Source organism: Cnephaeus nilssonii, assembly GCF_951640355.1.
Source record: "Cnephaeus nilssonii genome assembly, chromosome: 9".
In the NCBI taxonomy this organism is placed as follows: domain Eukaryota; kingdom Metazoa; phylum Chordata; class Mammalia; order Chiroptera; family Vespertilionidae; genus Cnephaeus; species Cnephaeus nilssonii.
In genome coordinates, this window is record NC_137080.1 from 36,699,482 (window position 1) to 36,723,427 (window position 23,946).

Sequence of the window (23,946 nt, forward strand, 5' to 3'; positions counted from 1 at the left end):
CAACCAACTGAGCCACTTCATCTGATTTATGTTGTGGCCTTTCTTTCTAGTGTAATTAGAAATAGCAGATGAAAGTCCAAAATTTTCCCAATCTTTTTAAAAAATATATTTTTATTGATTTTTTACAGAATGGAAGGGAGAGGGATAGAGAGTTAGAAACATCGATCAGCTGCCTCCTGCACACCCCCTACTGGGGATGTGCCTGCAACCAAGGTACATGGCCTTGACCGGAATCGAACCTGGGACCCTTCAGTCTGCAGACCGATGCTCTGTCTACTGAGCCAAACCGGTTAGGCCCTATGTATTGAGTGTGGCTCTTCCACAAAATACCACGTGCGGGCGCGCACGTACAGTACGATTGAAACTTCGTGGCCCATGCGCAGAAGTCGGTTTTCGGCCTGGGTGAGTCTATTTTGAAGAAGTGGCGTTAGAACACCCAAGGGGCCAAAGAGCCGCATGTGGCTCGCCAGCCGTGGTTTGCCTACCACTGGGTTAGGGCAAATTTTCCCAATCTTTTTCAGTGAACTCTCCTTTTGGTGCTTTGAAACAATTAGGATCTTGACTGGTCTCGGTGGTCCCCACCTTTCCTCCTAGGTTAGCCTTTGGCAAAACTACTCCTTCCCCCTCTCCCTACCACTGGTACCTCCTCAGCATTTCCCACCTTAAGTCTTTCTAGTTAGCAGGAATCAACTTTTAAACACTCCACTCTCAATTGTTTATTGCTCACTGATTAGTCAGCCTAGGAGTATTTGCATTTCCAAAGAAAACGTCTCTGTGACAGGTAGGTGAGGAGCTGGCCTTTCCTCTCCTTCTCAAATCCTTCCAACTACAGATTTGTCTTGACTTTTGTGCTTAAGACTCCACCAAGGGAGTTCCCTTTGCCTTGTGGTTAAGGTAAAATCTCTGACACAGCCTGCGAGATCATCAGAATCCATTCTTTTATTTTATTATATTTTATTGATTTTTTACAGAGAGGAAGGGAGAGGGATAGAGAGTTAGAAACATCGATGAGAGAGAAACATCGATCAGCTGCCTCTTGCAGACCCCCTAACTGGGGATGTGCCCGCAACCCAGGTACATGCCCTTGACGGGAATCGAACCCGGGACCCTTGAGTCTTCAGGCCGACGCTCTATCCACTGAGCCAATCCGGTTAGGGCAGAATCCATTCTTTATGTTCTATCTTGTGGACTCCTGTCTTGGAGGTCAACCTGTTGGACTGCTCTGAGAAAACGACATTTGTGACCCAGAGTGGAGTCCAGAAATGTACATACGGGGCCACACAGCATGCCGAGGAGAGATGAGGAGCTAGATCTGAATCCGGGCCTTCCACTCACCTCTGGGCGATGCTGGCCCTGGACTGCCGCAGACCCAGTCACCAAGGCCTGAGAGCCGTGGGTAGGGGCATGCCATTCTGAAGATGCGGGGCTCCGGCCCGACCCGAGCCGCTCTGCGTTCCCGCCTGGGGCTGGGGGGTGAACCCCCCGGAACCGCCCTGGCCTCTTTCCACCGTGGCGACCCCGCGACCCCGGGGGCGTTGAGGGATGGAGGCGCTCGGGGCCCACAGCGCGTTGGGAAGAGGCCCTGGTGGCGGGGAGAAGCCGGGGCTGCCGGCGAGGGGCTGGGTGGCGGGCTGGTGCGGGGAGAGCAGCCGACGGACAGGGCGGGAGAGCTCGGCCCCGCGCGCGGCCCGATCCCTTGGACGCGCGGGGACGCCGCAGGCTGGGTGGCCCCCGGCACGCGGCCGCGGGGGGCGGGGTGGGGCGGGGCGGGTGGTTACGGCGGCGACCTCGGCGCTGGGCGGGGCGGGGTGCCCCCAGCCCCCGGCTCTGGGCGAGTTTGGCGCGTCCGGCTTCGGGGCGCGGTGCGCGGCCGCACCATGGGACACGGCAACTTGGAGCTGATTTTTGACCGCGTGGGGCACTTTGGCAGGTGGGGAGTCGGGGGAGCGGATGTGGGGTGCGGGGAGGATGGCCTGGGGGAGCGGGCGCCGCGTGAGCGGAGGCGTCGGTGGCGTCTGTTTTTTCGGTTGCCGTGGGGTTCCAGCGCTGCGCTCGCGATCTGGAAACGCCTTCACCCCGTGTGTCCCCGGGGAGTCGGGACACCCTCGTCCAGACCCCGGGGCCAGACCCACTCCGGCTGCGGGACCTCCCCACAGCGAGGAGAAGGGCCGTGGGGTTCGCTTTAGGAAGGCGGTGGCGGGGCGGGAGGAACTCGGGGCGCACGCTCTTGGGGAGCTGAAGCCGGGAGGCCCCGTGGGAGAGGCCGGGTTACAGGAGCAGAGGCGTGCTCGTCCCCGGCCGCCCGTGTCTCTAACCCTCCAGTTTCCTCTCCCACCTCCCGGGCCTGGCAGGTACCGCCCCAGGGACAACCAGTCGTCAGTCGGTTGCCATTGATAGGAGCCTGGTATGGGCCCGGTACGGTGTGCCAGGCAGTAACACACAGTGTTTCGTTTGATGCTGCTTTCCTGGTCCTCACCCACAGGGTCAAAGGTAGCTCTCGGTGGTGGGAGAAGTGGAGAACAGATTTTGGGAGACAGTGCCTAGCCCGCCACAGCAATGTATGCAAAACTCTTATTGTTCAGTAAGTTCTCAATATCAGGGCTGTTGTTGTTACCCGAGCCTCCGTCCTGGAAGGGTCGATGGTGAAAGCAGCTTATAAGAAGGAAAAGGGTAACAAGTCAAAGCTTACAGCAAAAGGTTTGCAAAAAGTGTGACTGTACCACGGTACCCCATCTTTTCTCTCATATTTTGCTGTAAATGGTCTCTTTATTTATAGATAGGAAGGGAGGGTATTGTGTTTTATTAGCCTTCTCTTAAGGAAACCCACCTCTGGCTGGTTTGGCTCAATGGATAGAGCGTCTGCCTGTGGACTGAAGGGTCCCAGGTTCGATTCCGGCCAAGGGCACATACATTCCTGGGTTGCGGGCTTGCGGGCTCCATCCCTAGTAGGGAGTGTGCAGGAGGCAGCCCATCAGTGAGTCTATCATCATTGATGTTTCTATCTCTCTCTCCCTCTCCCTGCCTCTCTAAAATCAATAAAATACTTTAAAAAAAGAAAACCTAGTGAAAGTGTTAAGTAGAGATCTATAATTACCTTTAATTTCTCATTAGTCATTTCTAAGATAAGGAAGCACTTTAAGGGAGGAAAGCAGGACACCTAAGAAGAATTAAAAAGCACTTTTGGGACTTGTTCTAAAATTGTACTGAAGTTCCATAAACTTTATGGCTTAAGTCCCATGGGAGAGGGAATTGACACTGAGATGCAGGCATCTGTGTTGGGAGACTCTAAGAACCCGGATCCCCGAGTTGTCCTGGGGCGAGGGAAGAGATGGTTTAAAATGTCAGACTTGGCCTGTGGAGCCTGCGGGTGACTTCAAAATATGAACCTTTTTTTTTTTGGCTCTTCTTTTTTGACTTCCCTCTATGAACATCATAATAGCTAACGCATGCACCCACAATGTGCCATAGTGCTTTACATGTATTAAATCTTTCCATTCCCACAACAACCCAGACGAGGAAACGGAGGCATAGCAAAGTTAAGGATCTTGTCCAAAGTCCCATATGGTGACAAAGTCAGGATTCAAACCTTCACAGTCTGGCTCTGGAGTCCACCCTTTTAAGCCCAGTGGGGTACCACCAGTTATGCTTTTTTAAACAGAATGGCATAAATCTAGAACTGAAAGTTTCTTAACCCGTCACCCAGATTGCATGGTCCATTTTCAGGGAGTTCTGGTCATTTTTGCTTTCCCTTGCATCTGGGTGTTCTGCCTTTTGTGTCTGTATGCTTCTTTTTCACACGCGTGTCTCTCCAGCTGTGTGCACTGTATCTGTAGGTCTGTTGTCCTGGATGGGTCTTCGTTTGGGCACATGGACGACACCTGATGGTTAACAGGCTTTGTAAGGGACAGAGTGATATGTTAGAGTACTAGACACCTAAGGAAGTAGGGTTTTGTTTTTTCAGGAAGTTATCCTTGCAAAAGAGAAAGGAAGGTTTAAATCGAAAGAATGCTCAGGATCTTTTATATTTGGAGCACTTCCTTACTTTCTGATATTACAAAATGCTCCAGGTTTAGTTTGTATTCTCCCGCTCCTGGTCTCTTTTTCCTGGTTTCTTTTATTGGAGAATGGTATTTAGAAATCAAGATGGGGCCCTGGGTGTGCTTGTTGCTATTGGGACTTCATTGCTTCTAGGCCCTCTCAACAGAACTATACATATATGCATATGTACTAACCTGTGTGTACGGACATCTATACTTATTCTGTATTTATCCATCTGTACGTATGTTAAGGTAAACATGATAAAGACCATTCATATTTGCTTGTGTTCTTTTTTTAAAAATCCACATATAATAACTTGCTCTTCTTCTCTTTTCAGGTACCAGATATTTCTCTATTTCACATGTGCCTTCCAGAACATCTCTTGTGGCATCCACTACTTGGCGTCTGTGTTTATGACAGTGATCCCCAGGTATGCCTGCAGGCCCCCAGGCAATGTGAGTCGGGTGCTTTTCCACAATGTCTCTGATTGGAGGTTGGACAACATCTGGAAGCTGTCTTCCTCGGGCCATGAAGACCAAGTTGTAGTGCAGCTACAGGACGGTGAGATCTGGGAGCTCAAAAGGTGTAACCGGTTCCGGAGAGATAACTTGTCGAGTTTGGACTATAATTATAATGGCCATAAAAGTCGCTTTCCTTGTTTGGATGGCTACATCTATGACACAAGCAAATGGGACAGCACCGTGGTGACTCAGTGGGATCTGGTCTGTAACCGGGAGTGGTTTGCAAAGCTGATCCAGCCTACGTTCATGGTGGGCGTCCTGCTGGGAGCGCTCATTTTTGGCTACCTTTCTGACAGGTACAATGAAATAGTTAGCATTGCTGCTCGGTGTGGGGTTTATTTCCCTATCTGGTTTTCTAAGGGGACAGAGGATTAGGTTAAAAACTTTAGTTATTTTCATGCTTCCCAAAATAATGTGGTGAGAGGACGGGCTCTGAGGACAGTCTGCCTGCGTTCAAACCCTGGTTCTGCTTATTAGCTGTGGCCTCTGGGAAAATTGGCTCACCCGTGTTTTAGAATTGTGTTTGTAAGCGGGAGATGAAAACGATAGCATTCACCTCAAAGGGTTATTGTAAAATTAATACAGAAAAAAGTACCTTGGGGGAGGGGGTCAATCAGGGGGGAAAAGGAGACATATGTAATACTTTAAACAATAAAAAAGATAAATTTAAAAAAAGTACCTTGGACATTTAACCACTCAACATATACTGGTTATTACTTTTTGTTTGTTTGTTTTGTTTGTTAAATAGACTTGTTGTTTAAGAGGTGTACCTGGTTCTGCACAAAGACTTCACATACTGGAATTACCAGGCATAGATAATAAAGTAACTATGTTTATATTCCTTTTTTTTTTCTTTAATCCTCACCTGAGGATATTTTTTCCATTGATTTTTAGAGATAGTGGAAGTTAGGGGGAGAGAGACAGAGAAACATGGATGTGAGAGAGACATATCAACTGGTTGCCTTCTGCACATGCCCTGACTAGGGCTGGGGATTGAGCCTACAACCGAGTAAGGAACATGCCCTTGACTGGAATCAAACCTGGGACCCTTAAGTCTGCAGGCCCATGTTCTATCCACTGAGCCAAACCAGCCAGGGCTATGTTTATATTCTTAAAGAAATAGAAGACAAGTTTTAAAACATTGCTAAAAGTCTGGAAATTGTATTTTAAAATGACATAAGATTGAAGAATACCTACCTAGAACATCTAGAAATTAAAAAATAAAAAGGGACTAACAAACTTCCTGGGTACTTTTAACAACCTATTATACACAGCTAAAGAAAGAATTAGTAACATGGATGATAGCTGAGAAAAAAAAGACAGAATTGGAAAATGTGAGAGATTGAAATTTATGGAATAAGGTATGGAGCATATTTAATATTAGAAATAAACAGTGGAAGAGGGCACAATTCTTATCACCAACTCAGTAAACAAGAAGAGCATTTAATAAATTTCAAAATCCATTCATGATAAAACCTAAAAATAGAAGAATGTGCCCTGCACATCTTAATTGTGAAATGTTAAAAGCTTTTCCTTTGAGATCAGCAGCAGACAAGAATATGTGAAACCCCACTTCCACTTAGTATTGTTCTAGAGATTCTAGCCAGTACTATACAGCAAATAGAGGGAGAAAAAAGAGAGGGAGAAGGAGAGGATGGGAGAAAGACATAAGAGAAGAAAAAAAGGTTTATTATTTGTAGCCATTACAATCCTTCCTATCCCTCTGCAGGAATACACTGCAATACATGTGTCTATGATGTGGTTGAAGGCTGTTTGGCTTGTTTGCAGTGCCGGCTGTTAGGAACAATACTGTAGGAACATTCTTATGTGTGTACCCATATGGACATGTGCAAGAACATCTCCAGGGTACATTCCTTATAACCTGGGGGCAGTCCACGTTACCGGCTTCTCTATAGAATGCTAAAGTATTCTTTGGTTTTCCTGATTTGCATTCCCAATTTGCATTCATACCAGCAGGGTGAGAGACCCTATTACTCCATATGCTTGCCAACATTTGGTATTACAAGATGTTTTACTTTTGACAACTGGTCAGAAATAAACAGTATGATTATATGTCATTGACACCTTTTTCATCCTTTTATTAACCACTTATATTTCTCTTTTAGGAAGTGACTTTAAATCTTTTCCCCATTTATCTGTTTCCTATCTATATATATAAAAGCCTAAGTGACTGTCTAACCATTCGACCGTCCGACCAGTAGCTATTTGGCGCAATGACCACCAGGGGGCAGATGCTCAATGCAGGAGCTGCCAAGCTGCGGTGACTTGGCAGCTGCAGTTCTCAGGTGACGCACCCCGGAACCAGAGAGGAGGGAGCCTGATTCCCGGGTTTGTCACCTGAGAACTGCCCTCTCACAATCCAAGACCCTTCAGGGGACGTCAGAGAGCCGGTTTTGGCCCAATCCCTGCAGGCCAGGCCAAGGGACCCCACATTTGTGCACCAGGCCTCTAGTTGATTTAAAAGTCCTTCGACTATTCTGGATCCTTATCCTTTAGTTATACGTAAAACAAATAAATATTTCATCTCCCTCCCTCCCTCCCTCCTTGTGTCTTCTTCTTTTCTCTCTCTTTTTAATACTAGTATATTTTTATTGATTTCAGAGATGAAGGGAGAGAGAGAGAGGGAAACATCAATGAAGGGAGAGAATCATTGATTGGCTGCCTTCTGCACACCCCACACTGGGGATTGAGCCTGCAACCTGAGCATGTGCCCTGATGGGAATCGAACCATGACCTCCTGGTTCACAGGTCAACACTCAATCACTGAGCCATGCCAAGCAGGTGTGTCTTTCAGATGGACGTGAAATCAAATGTATCTATCCTTTCCTTCATGGTTAGTGCTTTCTGTCTCCTGTACAACCCCCTACTGGGGGGGGGGGTCAAGCCCACAACCCAGGCACGTGCCCTGACCGGGAATGGAACCGTGGCCTCCTGGTTCATAGGTCGACACTTAACCACTGAACTACATGGTCGAGCTGTTCTTTGTTTTTAGACAAAGAAATACCCTGCCCCAACTATAAAAATATAGGGCAAGTAAGCACCTTACTTTATGAGCAGAATGTAGCAAGATCTCTGTCTATAAGGGGGCTTAGCAAGAGCTGCCTCAGCCTTGGTGGGCAGCACCAGCTCGGCTGGGAAGGTGACCCAACAGATCAGAGAGTGGGAGTCCTGGGAGAGAAAGGACACATCCTCCCTCCTCTTCCCCCAAATCCCAGAGTAGTGGGTCTCCTGGGGATCACCTGGAGTGATCATGTATGTATATTAGCAGCTGAGGGAGCGACCTCGCCACTGAAAGACTGGCCTCTTGAAGAAATAAGTCTTTACTCATGGTTTGCCCCAAATGAATGAATAACAATAACCAGAAATATGAGCTATTAAAAACCATGGGAAACACATCTTTCATGAATTGGGGTGGATGTTTGCACTGTGACAGCTCTTATCTTGCTTCCTCCGCTGTTGACTCTTCTCTTTCAGGGTAGGAAGGCGACTTGTCTTGTGGTCCACAAGCATTGGCATGTACTTCTTCGGCATAGCAGCGGCGTTCAGCTTGGACTATTACAGCTTCATGCTTGCACGCTTTCTTCTTGCTATTGTGAGTTGTGTTTTTTTTACCCTTTTAATTGGACACGGTGTTTCACATTGAAGATTAACTCTCTCAGATGTGCCAATTTAGAATCTAGGGCGAGAGATCAAGGTTTAACCTTGGTTCACTCCCTTGCAGAAGTTCTTTCTGTGGAATATTAATGCCCTTTGTTCAGAATGGGACTCATTAAAATGAGTAATGGTTGCCTACTAGGCAGAAACTTTTCTGTGTGACTCTATGCCTGGCACAGGGTCCACATTCCACAACTGCTAAGGCATTATTTTATTTATGAGCAATTAATTATATTGGTCTCATCAGGCCCTGCTTGTCTGAGCCAAACGGATGGGTAAGGTGTTAAGAAAGTCATTCGAGTATTGTGCAGTAAGAATGAAAACAGGAAGGCATTAGGCCTTTATGTTATGGGGAACCAGGGGAGCCTTGTGAGAAAGGCATGAGTTTTAAGTACAGCTTTGTCATAGGTTGGCTTCTTAGCTGTGTGACCGTGGGAAAACATGTTATCCTCCTTGAGGCTTAGTTTCTAAACTCTTAAGTGGTGGAGAGTAATACCTGCTTCACAGGGCTGTTATCAGCATTCAGTAGGATTAAAGTAAACGCCTGTGGCACAGCACCTGGCAGGGAGGAGGCGCTCTGTGCAATAGGGGCTGTCACTGGAGGTGGCCAGCGCGTGAGGATGTTGTTTCCACACTTGGTGGGGCTTTCAGACAGCTTCCAAACGACCAAACAGCAGCAGGGATTCTGTTTGAAGGTCAATGGTCAAGGATAATGGAGTGATGTTTTTTATCTGCAGGAAGAGCTTGTAATCTTACTGAGCACAGAGAAGGGAACGTATCCCCTCTCACCAAGGGGTACAGAAATTAACATCCACAAGGGTTTCAAAAGAGTATAATTCGAATATTAAAGGATTAAGAGAGGCCTTTGGGGAAATTGGTGGTGCTCTGGAATAATTTTGCAAAAATTAACTTTATGATTGTGCTATAAAAGTCAAATGTGTAATAATTTTCCAGGAAAAATTCTAATCCTTTCACCACTCCCCTAAAAAAAATCCATCATTTGATTCATTCTTTTTGTATTCCAAGAATGATCACAGACTTCTATTATAATCTAAATATTGTTAAAAATGGACCTGTTTTATTTTATTATTTAAAAAAATCTTTATTGTTGAAAGTATTACATATGTCCCCTTTTTCCCCTCCTTTGATCCCCTCCAGCTCGCTGGGCCTATTTTCAAAATAAATGTTTTTCCCCATTTTTTTTTTATTGTGATAAGATACACATAACATAAAATTTACCATCTGAACTGAAGTGTATCGTTCAGTGATGTTAGGTACCTTCATATTGTGCAACCATCACCATCACTCATTTCCAGAATATTTTTCATCTTGCAAAACTGAAACTTCTGTACTCATTAAATAATAATTCCCCTTTCTCTCTACCCATCCCTTTAGCCCTTAGCAACCGTCATTCTACGTTCTCTCTCTAGGCACTCCATATAAATTCAGTCATAGAGTATTTGTCTTTTTGTGATTGTCTTATTTAATTTAGCATAATGTCCTCAAAGTTTACTCATGTTGTAGCTTATGTCAGAATATTCTTCCTCCTTCCTTTTCAAGGCTAAATAATATTCCACTGTATGCATACACCACATTTTGCTTATCTGTTCATCTGTTTATGGATACTTGTGTTGTTTCAACATTTTAGCTACTGTGAAAAAGGCTGTTATGAACATGGATGTACAGATGTCTCTTTGAGACCTTGCTTTAAATTTTTTGTGGCTATATAACCAAAGAGGGATTGCTGGGTCATATAGTAGCTCTATTTTTTAATTTTTGAGGAATTCCCATAGAGCTTTCTTTAGTGGTTGCATCACTTTACATTCCCACTAGCAGTACACAGGGTTCCAATTTCTCTCCATCCTTGCCAACACTTGTTATTTTCTGTTTTTATTTTTGTATACTAGCCATCTTAATGGCTATGAGATGGTATCACATTGTGATTTTGATTTGCATTTCCTAATGATTAGTGATGCTGATTGGCCATTCATATCTCTTCCTTTGGAGAAATCCCAGTTTTTTGTTTGTTCATTTTTGAATTAGATTGTTTAATTGTTTGTTGAGTTTTTAGAAGTTCTCTATATATTCTGGATATTTTTTTCTTACCATATATGATTTTACAAATGTCTTAATCCTTAGGTTGCCTTTTCACTCTGGTGATAGTGTCCTCTGATGCACAGAAGTTTTAAATTTTCATGATGTCCAACTTATCTGTTTTTTTTTCTTTGTTGCCCCTCAAAATAAAGTTTTTAGTTAAATCTTTTTTCTTCCCACTACTTACCACAACTTTTTGTCCCTGTTTAAAGTTTAGGATTTAATAATAAGGACCTCATGCATATAGATAAATTGATATGTACAGTTACAAGGAACTGAGAAATAAATTCACAGTGTAAAGGAACATTTAAATGAAACAGAAAGCCATGTCTAACCTTTATTCATACATAACCTCTTACGTTTTGCCATGGAGTGTGGAGAAGGTGGAGGAAGATGAAAGGACCCCTTTTCAAATGGAAGGATGGATCGGATTAGGTGCCCTTTTACAAATGTGATATGGGTTCCAGAAAACAATTCTTTGGCATTTTCTTTCTTGCCTACATGTCACTTGCAGAGATGTCAGACCACTTAGGAGTTGTAAATGTGACCTTAAATCTGGACCCCCTACCCCCTTTTGTTTTTCAGGTTGCAAGTGGCTACCTGGTGGTGGTGTTTGTCTATGTGACAGAATTTATTGGCAAGAAGGCTCGGACGTGGGCATGCATCCACGTGCATTCCTTTTTTGCCATTGGAACAATGGTAGTGGCTTTGACGGGCTACTTGGTCAGGACCTGGTGGATCTACCAGATAATCCTCTCAACAGTGACTGCCCCCTTCGTCTTGTTCTGCTGGATGCTCCCAGAGACTCCTTTTTGGCTTCTTTCAGAGGGAAAATATGAAGAAGCACAAATGGTGGTTGATCAGATGGCCAAGTGGAATAGGGCAGGCACCGTTAAACTGTCAGAAATTTTATCCCCGGATCTATACAGTCCTGTTGATAGAATGTCTCCTTACATTAATAAGCACAGGCTCTTAGATCTGTTTCATGACTGTAATATTGGAAAAAGGACACTTATTGTTTGGCTGATTTGGTTCACGGGGTGTTTGGGATTCTATTCCTTCTCCTTGAATTCTGTTAATCTAGGAGGCAATGTATATTTAAACCTCTTTCTCATGGGTAAGTAGTTAAATTATATTTACGTGTAACAGTGAAATGCAATTTCTGCTATGTTTTTATTGTCTTTTTTTTTCTACTAGGAACAGTACTGCCAACTACATGATTATTGTCTCATATAGTGTTATTATACTGTAACACATGTATATACAGGGTGGGCAAAAGTAGGCTTACAGTTGTTCATATGGAAAATAATACAATAAATAATAATACAAGAATAAACTGTGTTTTGTGTACTCACAACTGTAAACACACTTTTGCCCCACCCTGTATTTTCTTTTTAAAAAAGGCAAATAGAAGAATTTAGTCCTTTTCTTTTCTGCCTCTTCTTGCTTGCTTCCTTCTTTTACGCCCCTCCCATCTCAGATCTCTCTCCCACGGGTAATTGCTGTAACATTTGGCTTTTGCCCTTTCAGATCTCTTTCCATGCATATCCATATATTTGTGCAGATAAACGTTTCTTATTTTAACATAAGTGAGGTTACTCACTGCATATTGTTCTTTGTACGTTGTTTTCCTTTTAAAATGTAATATGTCTTGGAAATCTTCCGGTTTCTTTCCTCCTTTTAATGTCCTTACTTTAGAAATTTTAGTCAGCAAAAGCACTTAAATGCATTCGGCTATAATTGATGTTGTGGTTCTTCCATTTTAGCAGCAGGTTAAAAGTGGCTTCAGATGTTGCTGTGACCATTTGAGGGGTGACTCTCAGGGTAAACCAAATTCACTCCAAACATGAGAGAGATCGTGGACATCTATCTGCACTTGCTCATCTAGTCGTAACTTCTGGTCCTGCAGGCTGCCTGAGCTTGATATTGTCCTCAGAAAAACCTTGCTTTCACCTTTTTATACACAGGAATCATCCCTTCTCATTAAAGTGCTCTGATGACATCTATTTTTGTTGATTACAGCTCAGTAGGAATTGTGAGGGAAGTCATTTTAAGGAAAAAACTCCACACAAAAACCTTTGTTCTCTTTTGGGGCAAACCATCAAGCTTGTAGAAAGAGCCCATCTTGACTTCATCCCCATTCTATACATCAGTTTGAGAAATGAAGCAGTATTCCTAGGACAGAGCCGCAAATGGTAGGAAAATGAGGCGGGGACGGGGGAAAGCTGAAGTTTTAGATCTTTATGATATGGTTTCTTTAAAAAAATCTATCTATCTATCTATCTATCTATCTATCTATCTATCTATCTATCATTTATCTATCTTTGATTTCAGAGAGGAAGGGAGAGGGAGAGAGAGATAGAAACATCAATGATGAGAGCGAATCATTGATTGGCTGCCTCCTGCATGCCCCACACCGGGGATCGAGCCCAAAACCCGGGCATGTGCCCTGACTGGGAATCGAACTGTGACCTCCTGGTTCATAGGTCCACGCTCATTCACTGAGCCACGCTGGCTGGGCTGATATGGTTTCTTAATTTTGATGGAGATACACATCCTCAAGAAACTGGGTAATTGCATAACTGTAAAAACGTTTCCAAGACAAATCTACATGGTTTTATAGTCTCTTCTGTCTTGGATTTCTCATATCCTTACCCTTTCCAGTGGTCCTCTTGCTGACAGGTACTTCCATGCTGTGACATTTTTGAACAAGCTTTCATTCCCTGAGGTGGTTTGGGGCTGGTGGGAACTTCAGCTCTGGTTTTCTGCCACTTGCAGATGATAATGGTTGGGATTAGTGCAGCGAGGAGTGGAATGGGGCCCGAGTGATGAGAGAGAGATATATCATAAGGTGAAGAAAGTAATGGCCCATTGTCCTAATCCCAGAAGACGTGGGCCTCATTGCTTGCCCCGTTTCTTTCCCAGACACAGCCAAGCCAAAAATCAGATGGAGTGTCAGCATCCTGAAGCAACAACTCAAGGGAAGCCAGTGTAGTCCGCTTTCACTGTCCCTTCGCGCTTTCACAGCTGCTGCCCCGCAGTGCTAGACTCCAGGAGGTCGTCTGCTGTCTTTGCACACAGTGCCGTGCGGGGGACAGCTCCGCGCCCACATGCAGGACGGTAGTGGGGAAGGAAGGCTGCAGGACAGGGCCCTTGGCTCTCCAAGACCCCCCTTCCAGTTCCTGAGCTGCCATTTACTCTTTGGGCTCAAATAACTTACTTTTAGTTGTCAAGTAGGGATAACAATCCTGGCTTACTCTCAGGAAGCTCTTTAGAAGATCACTGTCTTATTTGATCTTGAAAAGGTGCTTGATAAACTCTTTAAAAAAAGAAAAAGAGTAGAGTAATACTAGTAGGTGTGTATCTACTGTCCTGGCCCGGAGACATGGAACTGACAGCAGCATCTGTGAGAGGAAGGCGCTCCCCTGGAACTGGTTATTTTTCACGTTAACGAGAGAGAGAGAGAGAGGGAGAGAGAGAGAGAGAGAGAGAGAGAGAGAGGGGGGGGGGTGGCTGTCTCTCAAATGGGGCTCAGAATGTTGTTGTTATTATTTTTTGCTTTTGTCTGAGTCAGGTTTTTTTCCCTGAGCAGCTGCAACTGCCTGCGGGAGACATCTAGGCCCAGACCTGCCTCTCCAGGTGCTTGCGAGCTTCTGTAGATGAACGGACAAATGCTCTTCACTCCTAAAAGGAGGTGGCGGGTCGTGTCCTGCGATTAGACTGCTGCAAAGGGAGGACAGAACAGAACTCTGAATTACAAGGAAGATCTGGGCTGGCTCCTTCCCCAAAGGAATTGTTGGCTTGACTCAGTTTTGCTGCGAGATCTTTCTTTAAGATCTTCTGGCTGATGAATAAAAAAGCTTTTTTGTTTTTTGTTTTTTTGTTTTGTTTTGTTCTGGTGCTAGGATTTGAACTTTGGTTCTTCAAGGGAAGGGCTTTTATGTCAATTATGGATTCAGCTCTTTAATTTTTGTTGTGGGGGAGTGAAAAGAGGTCCCAAACCAGCCCCTGTTCTGTAGGTGATTCATATTAGATTAAAAATGTTTATTGTTAGGTTTAAAATCCACCAAGCAGTTACATTAGTTTATGTACTTAGCTGACGCTGGATTTTCTACTTTAGTTTCTAAGTTTGACGTTACTGATACACCCTCCTCCCCAGTTTTGTCAAGCCTAAGGAACCAAAGATCAGAAATTATCTATGTTGTCTATTAATTTTACTTATTTATTCATTCAACAGGCCTGCCCTCCAGGCACCTTGCTGTGTCCTGGGGGAGCTTACAGCTTAGTGAATAGGTGAATAGAATAGAATAGGTGAGTAGAATAGAATAAGTGCTGGACTGATTACATTAGCATTAGTGCATTTCCCAGGAAACATCCTCCAGGGAGTGTTACGGGGTGGGGCCTGTTGCCTCTCAAGCAGCTGACTGTTCTTAGCGGCCCCTGGAGCAGAAATCCTGCTGATCACGCCTTTTGGGGCCTGGGTTACAAGGTGAGGTCCCCTTGTACAGAGGGACACCATGGCTTACAGAGGGCCCTTTTGCTCAATGACAGGTGCAGTGGATATTCCTGCCTACGTTTTGGTGTGCATCGGGATGGACAGTCTGGGGAGAAGGAAGGTTCTGGTCATCTCCCTTATTGCAAGCGCAGTTTTCTGTGGTGTGATTATGATGATTCCCCTGGTGAGTTATTTTATGTTTTATTTAAGGAATGGTTAGTTATATACTATGACAGTTTGATGAGAGAATTTTTAGCTTATTACAGTAAATATGAAGATCAATTTAGATAATATGGACAGCATACATACATAACATTTAACAGTATGTTTTCTTTCAAAAAATTCTCTGTTATATAAGTAGTACATGCTCATTGTTGAAAATTTAAGGAAAAAAATAAATATATATTTTAAAATGCCCATCATCCCATTTCCAAAGATGGCCAGTGTTGTATTTGGTAAACACGGCAATTTTGAGTGAGGAAAGTAGGTACCGGTACCTCTCAGCGATTATAATCCTAAACATTTATTCACTCATCCAGCATCTATTGTGTACCAGGTGCTGTTCTAGGTGCTGAAGACACATAGTGAATCAAGTTTCTGTAAGTATAACAAATAAAAAAAAAGGAAGAGGAATAGAGGATGACTGTGGATGGTGGGGAGCACACCTGCATGCTATTTTATTTTATCTAGGCTGATCAAGGATGGCGTGCCTCTCAGAGAAGGTGGCATTTGATCAGAAACCTGAAGGAGGGGGGCCTAAGCCGCAGTCTGGCCTCCCTCTGCGGGAGGCAAGCGGCTGATCAGGGGAAGGCGACACCCCATCACGCCTCTGCTGCTGCCACTGACGGCCGATGCTGCTGCCTGAGCCTCGAGCCTTGGGCAGCCGCTGCTGCTTTGTCCGGATGGATATCCGGAAGGGCGTCAGGAAGACATCTGCCCTAATTAGCATATTACCCTTTTATTAATATAGATAGTATCTCAACATGTAGCACAAGGCATTTTAGGTTTTGTATATTGTTTGACATTACATTCAAGCTAACCAGTGACTTCCTTTGATGGTGATACTTTACTGAATTATCAGGGTTGGTGACTCGAATGTTTTATGTAACTGAAATTTCCAGATGGTGATTAATATGCAACGGATATGAATACAATAAAACTACTCAGGAAGAGGAGGTTTCCGCCAAGTTGAGGGAGCTTCATCCATACTTGTTTTTGTTTGTGTTTTTAAATACTTTGCATTGATATTAGTTGAATTGATGGCAGCTGCCTTTGAACTGGTGAAATTTCTCCCCAAATGGCAGTGATAACACAATACACATTTTTTAAGTCACAGTAACTTATTCAACAAATATTGTCTACAATACTGATTAATATGACAAGGTGACACTAGCTGCTTTAATAGAGACATCCCCAAATCTCATTGACTTCACATAATAGATGGTGATTTCTTGCTCATAGAAAGTCTGATGTGTGTGTACCTGCTTGGTGGCAGTGGGAGTGGTGAGGAGAACATGTCTGGCTCCATGGAGCCATTCAGGCACTCAGGCTGACAGAGGCACTGCCATCCTCAACACATGAACTCCAGGTCATCCGGTGTCAACATCCAGCTGGCATATAGGGGGAAAGAGAAGGGATGGACTATGGGAGGTCCTTGTGAGCCACTGCTGGGAGTGAGACGCAGTTGGAGGCAAAGCGAGAGGTTTTGCTGACGAATGCATCAGCCAAAGGGCGAGGGGCGGGGTGGAGAGTCTGTACTAACAGTTCAGTTACCACTTTCAAATTATTTTCTGAAGGTAATTTATACACCGTGGGATTACTGCTACACAGGGCACAATTTGTTTTTGTGGCTCTTTGATTTATTCTGCTGCCTCAGTTCCAGGAGCCGGTCAGTTATTGGTGGAACCGGCATGTCTGGATGTCTGGATGTTTCTTGTTCCACAGCAATCTCCCCAAGAGATATTCTTTCCTTATTTGGTCCTTTGAAATCTCCAAGGCTGAGGAGGAGGCACAATCAAACTTTCCTCTAAATTTCATAAAGATGGAAAGCTTTTGCAGGCCACGAGCAGAGTTTACAAAATAAATTCAAACAGAAAAATAAAACTCCTCACTGTTCTGAAAAATACTGGAGGATTAAAAAGTTTTAAATAATAATTTTCAAGTTTTTATATTTTTCTTTAAAAATATTACTTATGACGGTCTTTCTGCTAACGTATTTTTTCAGAGGTACTATTTTTGGATTATGTTGACAACTATGGCTGGAAAATTTGCCGTAGGAGGTGCGTTTGGCCTCATTTACCTTTACACAGCAGAACTGTATCCAACCGTGATAAGGTAGGAGTTACTTATTTTTCTGTTGTTTTCCCATTATCTTTCACTTACATATCATTTCCTCGTATTTGGCCTTTGGGTATAAATGCTTTACTTTCAAAGCCATTACCTGAGCTCTAAGATATGGGGAAATTACATGATGCTCATTCCTAATCTGAAACTTTGTCTGTACTTCCATTAGCAAGGGTAGTAAAGAAATTGTTTTGAAATAACACTCTGTTATCCTAAAACCATTTTAAATCTCAAATATAATTGACTTACGCTGACTGTCCATATGACGCAGGCTAATTTTCTCAGGATGTGTCTCTTGGTGTTCTGATTCAGTTGTATTAGTTTGCTAGGGCTGCCATAACAAAACCCCAAAGCTGGGAGGTTCAAGCAACAGAAATTTATTTTCTCACAGTTCTGGGAGCTAGAAGTCCAAGATCAACGTGTTTGGCAGGTTTGGTTTCTCCTGGGGTCTCTCTCTTTGGTGTAAGAAAAGACACTCACATGAAAAGCACATTGTTTCTTATAAGATATTTTATAAGGTTATTTAAATACCTTTTAAAAAATTCTTTTTTTAATCAGAGAGAGAGAGAGAGAGAGAGAGAAAGAGAGAGATCAATTGGTTGCTTCCTGTATGAGAGCAGACTGGGGATCAATCCCACAACCTAAATATATACCTGACTGGGGATTGAACCTGCAACCTATGGATGATGCTCCAACCAACTGAGCCACCCTGCCTGGGCTAAATTTCTGGCAAAGAAAAGCACATTAAGATATCACTTGACTTTTTAGAAATAAAGAAAATGTTCCATAGAGATAAGTCTCCCAAATTCCCACTTCCTACCCCAAACAACTTCTAGCTCAAGAAATTGATGTTGTCCTCAATAACAGACTGACTGAATAGATATGAGGGCCTCATCTGCATATCAGATGAAGAATAGTTTTTTGGGTCTTGAATTATCTGCACGCTTGTACATACCACTGCAGAATGTGGATTTAAATCACAAGTGATTCTTGAAAAATTAAAGTAAAATTATTTCCAAGTATAGTAAGCCAAGCTTAAGTTTTATTATTTACTAGAGGCCCAGTGCATGAACTTCGTACACTTTGGGGGGGGGGGGGTCCCCTCAGCCTGGATTGCGAGAGGGCGCAGGCCAGGCCAAGGGACTCCACCAGTGCACAAATGGGGCTGGGGAGGGATGCGGGAGGTTGGCCAGCTGGGGAGGGACTGCAGGAGGGCTCCAGGGCATGTCTGGCCCTCTCGCTCAGTCCCGATTGGCCAGACCCTAGCAGCAAGCCAACCTACTGGTGGGAGTGTCTGCCCCCTGGTGGTCAGTGTACGTTATAGCGAGCAGTTGAGTGGCCTTAGCATATCATTAGCATATTATGCTTTGATTGGTTGAATGGCCGACTGGATGACTGGACACTTAGCATATTAGGCTTTTATTATATAGGACTAGAGGCCCAGTGCACGAAATTCGTGCACGGGGGTGTGTGTCCCTTAGCCAGCCTTTCCCCTCTCCAACCTTGGACATCCCTCACAATCCAGGACTGCTGGCTCAGAACCGCTCGCCTGCCTGCCTGCCTGATTTCCCCTAACCGCTTCTGTCTGCCAACCTGATCACCCCCTAACCACTCCCCTGCCAGCCTAATCGACGCCTAACTGCTCCCCTGCTGGCCCGTAGCCCCTAACTGCATTCCCCTGTCGGCCTGGTCACCCATAACTGTCCTCCCCTACAGACCTGGTCACCCCCAACTGCCCTCCCCTGCTGGCCCGATTGCCCCTAACTGCCCTCCCCTGCCAGCCTGGTCACCCCTAACTGTCCTCCCCTGCAGACCTAGTTGCCCCCAACTGCCCTCCCCTGCTGGCCCAGTCACCCCCAACTTCCCTCCTCTGCCAGCCTGGTTACCCTTGACTGCCCTCCCCTGCTGGCCTGGTCCCCCCAACTGGCCTCCCCGCAGGCCTGGTCCCCCCAACTGCCCTCCCTGCAGGCCTGGTCCTCCCAACTGCCCTTCCCTGCTGGCCTGTTCGCCCCCAACTGCCCTCACCTGCAGGCCTGGTCCCCCTCACCCCAAACTGCCCTCCTCTGCAGGCCTGGGTCCCCTCCATCTGTCCTCCTCTGCAGGCCTGGTTGCCCCTAACTGCCCTCCCCTGCTGGCCTGATCGCCCCCAACTGTCCTCCCCCACAGGCCTGGTTGCCCCTAACTGCCCTCCCCTGCAGGCTTGATCACCCCCAATTGCCCTCCCCTGCAGGCCTGATCACCCCCAACTGTCCTCCCCTGAAGCCTGGTCTCCCAACTGCCATCCCCTGCTGTTCTGGGTCCCCCCCAACTGCCCTCCCTTGCAGGCCTGGTCCCTCCCAACTGCCCTCCCCTGCTGGCCTGATCGCCCACAACTGCCCTCCCCTGCTGGCCATCTTGTGGCGGCCATCTTGTGTCCACATGGGGGCGGCCATCTTGTGTGTTGGAGTGACAGTCAATTTGCATATTACCTCTTTATTATATAGGATTATTTGCTGGAGGGTGGACAGGGGCTACAGGAAGTTGTCCATCACTCTCTGTGTCATCTGTGTTCCACTTGTCTTCCATTCTTGCTATCTGTCTTAATTCTCCTCTTCTTTTTAGGACACAAGCCGTGGGAAGTGGCAGCATGGTGTCCCGTGCAGGAAGCATCATAGCCCCATTCTCCGTTAACCTCTCCAACATTTGGATCTTTATGCCCCAGGTGTTTAATCACTTTATAGAAACTTGCTGAGATGGCAGAGCAGCTTCTATGGGTGGTGGGAGCGGGCCAGGCTGCTGAGGGCCAGTCGGAAGGAGAGCTGAGAGAGGAGGCAGTGACCACTCTGGAGAGGATGGGCCTCTGTGGCTTGTTTTAAAAGATACCATTTATTCACTGCTTACCATGGGCCAGGCACTGTTTTAAGTGTCTTGTAGGTGTTAAATTTAATCTTTTCAACAGTCTTTTGGGACAGGCACTGTTAGTATTTCCATTTTACAGATAAGGAAACCGAGGAGCAGAAAAATCAGGTAACTTGCCCAAAGCCACACTGGTAGCAAGTTACCGGGCAGAGTGGGTTTGGAGATTATAAGAGGCTTGGGGACTTTTATTTTTACTAGCCCGTGGCAAGGAAAAGGTCAGAAATCCGTGAGAGGGAGGGAGGTCACAGGTGGAGGAAGACCCGGAGAAGGAGGTGAGAGGCAGTGGGACCTGGAGAGGATGGAAGGCTCCTCCTGGTCCAGGGAGGAAGGGGTGGGGAGGGGCGTTGTTGGGGTGTTTGTGGGAGGGAGGGAGCTGGCCAGGGGGGCAGGAGACCAAGTCTCCTGCTTAGAATGAGAGGGGAGAATGGAGGGTTATGGATTTTCTTGTAATTGCCTATTGTAGTTACTACCAAGCTAAAAAGAACAATCCAGTTCTGTCTTGGATCTTCCGTTTGATTCCATTTCTTGTTTAGACGTATTCAGTGTTTTTCAGGGCTCGTCTGGGCTTCAGCCATTAGTGACGGTACCAGCTATGTTTGAGGCATCAGAAAATGCCTTTAAACATCCTTTGGAATGTCGCTTTAAATCCCACTACTGCTTCTAGGCTTGCTCATGTGTTTCTAAGAACTAGATTATCAGCATTCTGTAAAACCAAATAAACAGCTGATCTCCCAGGGCATGTCTGCTATTGGTGTGGCCTCACATCATGTCACAGTCGCTCTGTGTTTCATCTTTCTCATTCTTCGAGGCAGTGGAAGCTGCCAGCATGCAGATTTATCGGAAAAACCATGCCTTAAGTTATTTTTATGGGCTCTTCCCAGGCAGTATCTTTTGCTACAGGAACTAAAATTATGTACCAAGGGTGGAACACATTTGTACAGACTGTATAAAGAAATCCACCCAACGTCTTCATAATGATCAATAGAGAATAGACATGTAGACTTTAATTTCTTAGTGTGATTTGCATGTTTAAAGACAAACACCTGGTGTTTGTGTAAGAGGTTGCCTTTTATGTGTCAAAATCTGGAAAGAAATAGTGAATTTTTCTAGGAAGTCAGGTGGACCGCCCCCCCACCCCCGAAGTAGCAATTCATTTCCCTTGCCCGTGTTTGTTTCCCCCTTAAACTCTGCAGATTTTGGTTCGTTGAAATATTCATTCTTGCATGCATGACTTCATTCCCCATCATTTATTGAATGCCGATAGAGTACTGATCACTGGGGCAGGGACAGGGTTGATTAAGACAGTCCCTGGCCGTGAAGTCCCAGCCCACGGCTCAGTCGCTGGGTTTCTCCACAAGGCTCTGGAGTCTGGGAAAATGGGGCAGACTCTGTGTAGCAGTTCCTGGGACAGTGCCTGCAGGAGTGATAATGCAGGCAGCAACTGGGATTTATTGAGTAGGTGCGCCACCGTGGTTAAGGAATGAACTCATGAGTGATCAGATGAAGCCTTGACGATGAGTTCAAGAACACCCAGTCCAGCCTCAGTAACCAAAGGTCTCACTTCGGAATAAAAATGTCAACTGGCATGTCAAGTTCAACTCTGTTTCCCTATGAAAAAGGTTTAGAATTATTATTCGCTGAAAGTCACATTTATTTCTTGATGTGTCACTTATTTCTTGTGTCTTTTTTTTTTTTAATGCCTTCTAGTTGCTTGTTGGGAGTTTGGCCTTTGTGAGTGGAATACTAACACTCAAACTTCCAGAAACCCTACGGAAGCCTCTGACAACTACTTGGGAGGAGACGACCATACTGGATGCAGAAAAAGAGAGCAGTTCAGGCAAACTGTTTCCCACAACCAGTAACACGGATTCTGGACAAACCAGAAGTGATTAATTCAGGGGATTCTGGTTTGGTGAATGACTGTGCTATGCGTGCCGTCTAGCTCCTGAAAAATTGTTTACTGCCTTTGTATTAGAGAAATATTATTCTCATTTCCTGCAAAAATTTTTGTAAGAAAGTTTTAAAACAGTGATTTTGTAAAAGAAATAAAAACTAAGATGAGGATGCTCATGTTTTAGACTGCTTTCTTGTTGCTGCAAAATATTTTTCCATGTTTGTTCTTCTGTGTCGTTGTTTTCTCAGCCTTTTCCACTCACCACCGGAGGGAATACCCCATCCTCCAGTCCCATCAGGGTCCCCTCCTTCCCCCAGGCACTGTCAACTGTGAGTGTGTTTCTTTCTTTTTTCTTTTCCATATTATTTTTATTTATTTATTTATTTTTCAATTGCAGTTGACTTTTAACATTATTTTATATTAGTTTCAGGTGTATAGCATAGTGGTTAAACATTTATATAATTTATGAAGTATTCCCCCCGATTTTTCTAATATCCACCTGACACCATGTATAGCTATTACAGTATTATTGACTATATTCCCTATGCTGTACTTTATATCCCCATGACTGTCTTGTAACTATCGATTTGTACATCTTAATCCCTTCTCCTTTTTCATCCAGCCCCCCAACCCTCCTCCAATCTGGCAACCCTGTTTGTTCTCTATACCTGTGAGTCTTTTTTTTTTTTTTAAATCCTCACCAGAGGATATTTTCCCATTGGTTTTTAGAGAGAGTGGAAGAGACAGGGATAGACAGAAATATCGATGTGAGAGAACCACATCGATTGGTTGCCTCCTGCACTCGTCCCAACCAGGGCCTGGGCCAGGGAGGAGCCTGCAACCGAGGTACGTGCCCTTGACCTGAATCGAACACAGGACCTTTGGTTCACAGTCTGACACTCTACCCACTGAGCCAAACCGGCTAGGACTGTGAGTCTTTTCTGTTTTGTTTGTTTATTTTGTTCTTTAAATTCCATTAAAGCGATAACTATAAAAGAAAAGATATCTTGCTTTGCAGCACTCTGAGCAAAGAGGGCTTCAATGTGTAGTCAAATGTTTTTGTGTTTGGTCCAGTTAAGGCACACACATCTGCTAGGAGCCAGGAGTGAGTATTGTAGTCGGACATTTTACTTTCCCAAATTTGAAAACTTCTCTCCATAAGTCTCAGAGACGTGAGTGCCCTCCTCCCCTCCTTCCCTGTGCCATCCTAGAGCCATCCACAGCGGAATCCCTGGCCCTGCGAGACTTGGCTTCCTCACCAGCCTTCTGAAGAGTTCAAGTCCCATTGGCTTGCGGCCCTTTGTTTACTGTCAGACTAACACACCAGCAGGGCCGACGCCTGCCAAGCCCCTGACAGCCCTGCAGAACAGCAGGAGGGGCTGGGTGCGCAGGGAGCTCCCTGCCCACTGCACAGGGGAGGTCCTGGGCACCTCCAGAGCTCAAGGTAAACTGTGTGAAAGGTGGCTGGGGAGGAGTGTGACCCTGTGCTCGCCTGCCGTCCCGGAGATCCCTCAACTCTTCAGACCTCAGCCACTTACCTGTAACGTGATAACGTAAGGTCCCACTGGGTGGTCCTTGCGTCCCCTTTTAACTCTCGCCTTCCATGCGCCCGAATCTGCTGTTGGTTTTCTGAATGACCCCTCATTTACGTCACACTTCTGTGCAGCAGAAAAGGAACGACCCATTAGCTGTATGTGTACACAGCTTGCTTTCTTGGTTTCATTACAAATGTTTTCTTCTTGTCTTCCTTTCAGAGGCAAGTAGAGTCCAGACCGGGGCCGGGAGAAGAAGGCGAGCTCTCAGATATTTCCCATGGTTCCCATTACCTTTGGGAGACAGCCTCCATCCTAGCCCGACTTAGGGCACTTTCTCACTCCACTCACACAGACCTCCCCATGGAGCCACCCACCGTTTGCTCAGCTCTCTCTGAACTTCCTGCCTCTGACTTTGCTCACACCATCCTCCCTCCCAACATTTCCTACCCTCCT

The 23,946-nt window shown here is 45.3% G+C and overlaps 1 protein-coding gene across 2 annotated transcripts; it reads left to right on the forward strand.

The window, feature by feature from the left end:
* Positions 1 to 1,810: 1,810 nt before the first annotated feature.
* Positions 1,811 to 22,128, forward strand: SLC22A16 (solute carrier family 22 member 16). 2 transcript variants are annotated; one of them, XM_079780186.1, is made up of 8 exons: positions 1,811 to 1,930; positions 4,376 to 4,855; positions 8,055 to 8,172; positions 10,914 to 11,445; positions 14,880 to 15,007; positions 17,048 to 17,157; positions 19,768 to 19,867; positions 21,772 to 22,128. In XM_079780186.1, the coding sequence occupies exons 1-8, from the start codon at positions 1,878 to 1,880 to the stop codon at positions 21,955 to 21,957; spliced, it is 1,707 nt and encodes a 568-aa protein (XP_079636312.1). In that variant the 5' UTR covers positions 1,811 to 1,877; the 3' UTR covers positions 21,958 to 22,128. The 2 variants fall into 2 exon arrangements, with proteins under 2 accessions (XP_079636312.1, XP_079636313.1); XM_079780187.1 differs by lacking the exon at positions 19,768 to 19,867 and having other exon boundaries at positions 21,772 to 21,938.
* The last annotated feature ends 1,818 nt before the right edge of the window (positions 22,129 to 23,946 follow it).